At 45.1% G+C, this 4,415-nt stretch overlaps 1 protein-coding gene across 1 annotated transcript; it reads left to right on the top strand.

Annotated features, from left to right (window-relative positions):
- Positions 1-1,016: 1,016 nt before the first annotated feature.
- LOC306642913 (OTU domain-containing protein 4-like) lies at positions 1,017-3,479 on the top strand. The gene has a single exon (XM_079108715.1). It carries the CDS (start codon positions 1,090-1,092, stop codon positions 3,184-3,186), a length of 2,097 nt encoding a protein of 698 aa, XP_078964841.1. The 5' UTR covers positions 1,017-1,089; the 3' UTR covers positions 3,187-3,479.
- Positions 3,480-4,415: the final 936 nt, after the last annotated feature.

Below are 4,415 nucleotides of genomic sequence, written 5' to 3'. Positions count from 1 at the left end.
CAAGTTAACTTACATACAATATCTTAGACCTAAGTGTTTAATTGGCTTATTGTGGCTCTCTTATTTTTGAGAAACTATAAACAGTAAGTTGAATTCTACCAAAATCAAAGTAATAAATGAAAAAAAAAAGATTGCACAAATTTTGATTTAGATGAATAAAAGAGGAACTGATGAAGTAAACAGAAATGATATTAAAGTTTATATATTTCTTTTCTTTTCCACCTAATGTTAAAGTTTTTGAGTCTCTTCTATTTTTAATTTTTATCACATTATATTTATACATAACACTAGTAGTTCATTTTGACAGAATCATACATGCAGAGAATATCACTTGCTCCATTTCAGTCCCCAGTGCTTCCTCTTTCCCTCCCCTTTTCCCTCCCCTCTTCCCCTTGCTCTATACTCCTAGTCTTCCTTCTGTTTATTTGAACAAATTATCCTATATACATATATGAACACACCTCAGTAAATTTCACAGTTACGTATAGCTAGAAAGCACCACTTTAAAATACTTTAGGGCGCCCTCCGGCGCGGTGGGGAAACGCAGGGCCGCGGCTTTCTCTTTTGGTTTCCTCGGCTCCCGGCGAGGGGAGCGCGCGGCGCACGCAGGGCTCGCTTCACCGAGCCGGCCCGGCGCGCGCCGGCGGCAGAGCTTTCCTCGCCCCACTCCCGTCGGGACCAGGAAACTTGTCGGGGCGGCGACCCTCGGCCCGGTGCCAGAGCCCGGCAGCGAGGCGATCGGGAAGTGACTGCTCCCTCTTGGGGCGCTCTTTCATCCCCCGTGCCCCCGGGGCGCGTGGTCCCTCCGGGGAGGCGGCCGCGTGTGGACGGCCATGCACTAGGCAGGGCTCCCTTATGCGCCCGGAGAGCGCGGACCGCTGCCTCGGGCCGCCGCCTGCCGCCGCTCGCCGAGCTGGAGCCGGAGCCGCCGCCTGCCCCAGGCCGGCGCGGGGAGCAGCCGGCGGCGCGGCCATGTCGGGCTAGCCCGCGCGCCTGGCCTGCAGCGGGACCGGCAACGTGGAGGCGGCCGTCGGCGCCCCAGACGGCGGGGACCAGGGCGGCGCGGCGCCCCGCGAGGACGCGACGCCCATGGACGCCTATCTGCGAAAACTGGGCTTGTATGGGAAACTGGTCGCCAAGGACGGGTCGTGCCTGTTCCGGGCCGTGGCGGAGCAGGTATTGCACTCACAGTCTCACCGTGTTGAAGTTAGAATGGCCTGTATCCACTATCTTCGGGAGAACAGAGAGAAATTTGAAGCGTTTATAGAAGGGTCATTTGAAGAGTATTTAAAACGTTTGGAAAATCCACAGGAATGGGTAGGACAAGTGGAAATAAGTGCCCTTTCTCTTATGTACAGGAAAGATTTTGTAATTTATCGGGAACCAAATGTTTCTCCTTCACAAGTAACTGAAAATAATTTTCCTGAAAAGGTGTTACTGTGTTTTTCGAATGGAAATCATTATGACATTGTCCATCCCATAAAGTATAAAGATAGCTCTGCTATGTGTCAGTCTCTCCTTTATGAATTGCTGTATGAGAAGGTATTTAAGACTGATGTTAGCAAAATCATGATGGGACTTGACACCTCTGAAGTAACTGATGAAAACAACAGTGAAATATCCGATTCAGAGGATGACAGTTGCAAGAGTAAAACTACTGCTAATGATGTCAGTGGATTTAAGTCTTTGTCAGGCGATGAGCACCAGAAGAACAATGGGAGCTCTTCTCGTCTGCCTTTGTCTAGAAAGGTTCTTAAGTCACTTAACCCAGCAGTGTATAGAAATGTCGAGTATGAAATTTGGCTAAAGTCTAAACAAGCTCAACAAAAACGTGATTATTCCATTGCTGCTGGTTTACAATATGAAGTTGGAGATAAATGCCAAGTTAGGTTGGATCACAATGGCAAGTTTTTTAATGCAGACATTCAAGGGATACACTCTGAAAATGGACCAGTTTTGGTTGAAGAACTAGGAAAAAAATCTACACCGAAGAACCTCAAAGCAACTCCCCCAGAAAGCTGGAACACAGTGTCAGGAAAGAAGATGAAAAAACCTTCTACTTCCAGACAAAATTTTCATTCTGACATGGATTACAGAGGGCCAAAGAATCCAAGCAAGCCAATAAAAGCCCCATCAGCACTACCTCCTCGCCTGCAGCATCCTTCAGGAGTAAGACAACACGCGTTCTCTAGTCATTCTTCAGGGTCCCAGTCTCAGAAATCCTCCAGTGAGCACAAAAATCTTAGCAGGACACCCTCACAGATCATAAGAAAACCTGAACGTGAGAGAGTTAAAGAGTTTGATCATACAAGTCGAGAATCTCACTATTTTGGCTTGTCACCAGAAGAGCATAGAGAGAAGCAAGCTATAGAAGAGTCTCGTTTACTCTATGAGATTCAGAACAGAGATGAACAGGCTTTCCCAGCCCTTTCTAGCTCATCAATGAGACAGTCACCTTCTCAGAGTAGCAAGCCATGTGTTCAGAGAAAATCATCACATGCAAGTGATAGGAAAGGAAGCAGGCAGAGAATGGATCCAGAAGAACGAAAAGACAAAGAACCTATCCACGGACATACTCACTTGGATAAAAAACCTGAGTCAAGCACATTGGAGAATACTAATGATAAATGTGCAAGAGTTTCATCACTATCAAAGTCAAAGAAATTAGAGTGCCCGTCTCCTGTAGAACAAAAGCCAGCAGAACATGTGTCTCTGTCAAATCCAGCTCCCCCTTTAGTTTCTCCAGAGGTACATCTCCCTCCTGCGGTGCCTTCTTTACCAGCCACTCTGGCAGCTTGGCCAAGTGAACCTACAACTTTTGGACCAACAGGTGTCCCTGCTCAAATTCCTGTTTTGTCAGTGACACAGACTTTGACCACTGGACCTGATTCTGCTGTGTCCCAAGCTCATTTAACACCCTCTCCAGTTCCTGTGTCAATCCGGGCAGTTAACCAGCCCTTGATGCCTTTGCCTCAGACATTGAGCCTTCATCAAGACCCTCTGTATCCTGGGTTTCCTTACAACGAAAAGGGAGATCGAGCCATTGCACCACCTTATTCACTGTGTCAGACTGGGGAGGACCTGCCTAAAGATAAGAAGATTCTTCGATTCTTCTTCAATCTTGGAGTGAAGGCATATAGTTGTCCTATGTGGGCCCCACATTCTTACCTGTACCCTTTGCACTAGACCTACCTGGCAGCCTGCAGGATGTACCCAAAAGTTCCAGTACCTGTGTATCCTCATAATCCTTGGTTCCAAGAAGCTCCTTCTGCTCAGAATGAAAGTGATTGTACTTGTACCGATGCACACTTTCCTATGCAGACTGAGGCCAATGTTAATGGTCAGATGCCTCAGGCAGAGATTGGACCACCAACATTTTCTTCACCTCTGGTTATCCCTCCATCTCAGGTGTCTGAAAGTCATGGACAGTTGTCTTACCAGGCTGATCTTGAATCTGAGAACCCTGGGCAGCTTCTTCATGCTGAGGAATTTCTCTTGTCACCTTCTAAGCTAGAGCAGTTGTTGAAGGTACTGCCGAAGCCTTTTTTTCCTTAACATCAGTAGCTGAATTATGGAATGAGAAGCTTAGAGGGTCTTCTTTTTCAGCCCCCGCCCTTATGTAATATTAGTTTACCTGATAATTTCTATTATGAAAATCATTTTGATATAAACACCACATTTAAAAGTTCACTGTAAGTTTGATCTCAGGAGTGAAAGAAATTGTTTCCACTGTCCATCATATTGACTTGGATTTGATCTGTTTCTGGAAATGTTTAAAAATTGGATAGGACAGAAAACTGTTGGTTTCTTCACCATCATCCTATCAGTTAATTAATGGAAGACTCATCACTCCTGAGGGAAGCACTGATTCGCTTCCTGTTTCCCATCTCTAACCTCCAGCACAGGGTGGAAACAGTGCTGAAAGAATTTTAGCAAATGGTACTTTTCTCAGTGACCTCTGGAATAAAAGAACTCTGATTTTTATTAGTTTTAACATTATCAATCTTTGCATGAAAGTCAGTTTTGTTTTTTTCCTTTAGATTTGTTTTTTAATGTTTCAAGTCCAGGGGATTTTGCCTTATGCTGAGGTCACACTAGGGCCAAGCAAGCTTTCGTCCTTCATATTAACTGTATGTCATATGTACATTGACTTGAGATATTTCTGTATAAGAAAAAAAGAGGCAAAAGTGTAGTACTGAGAATCATTTATATTTTGATTTGGAAAGTATGAAACTTTACCACATTATGATCAGACATTTTGAAGAACAAATGTTTAGACTGACCAAAGCTCTCTTGTTTTTGTTTAGTTAGGTGCTTCTTCTCAACTTGAGTCCAGCTCCCCTTCTTTTAGTATCGTGCTTGTGTCTCTTCTTCAAGTTCATTTCCCTCAGATTCATCTTCCATTCTTGCCCCGC

Source organism: Sciurus vulgaris (genome assembly GCF_902686455.1).
Source record: "Sciurus vulgaris genome assembly, chromosome: 13".
Taxonomy (NCBI): Eukaryota; Metazoa; Chordata; class Mammalia; order Rodentia; family Sciuridae; genus Sciurus; species Sciurus vulgaris.
This window is presented reverse-complemented; position numbering and strand designations above follow the sequence as displayed.

What these genes read in the sequence shown, in the direction of transcription:
- LOC306642913 (XM_079108715.1), top strand. Translation starts at nt 1,090, where the DNA reads ATGGACGCCTATCTGCGAAAACTGGGCTTGTATGGGAAACTGGTCGCC.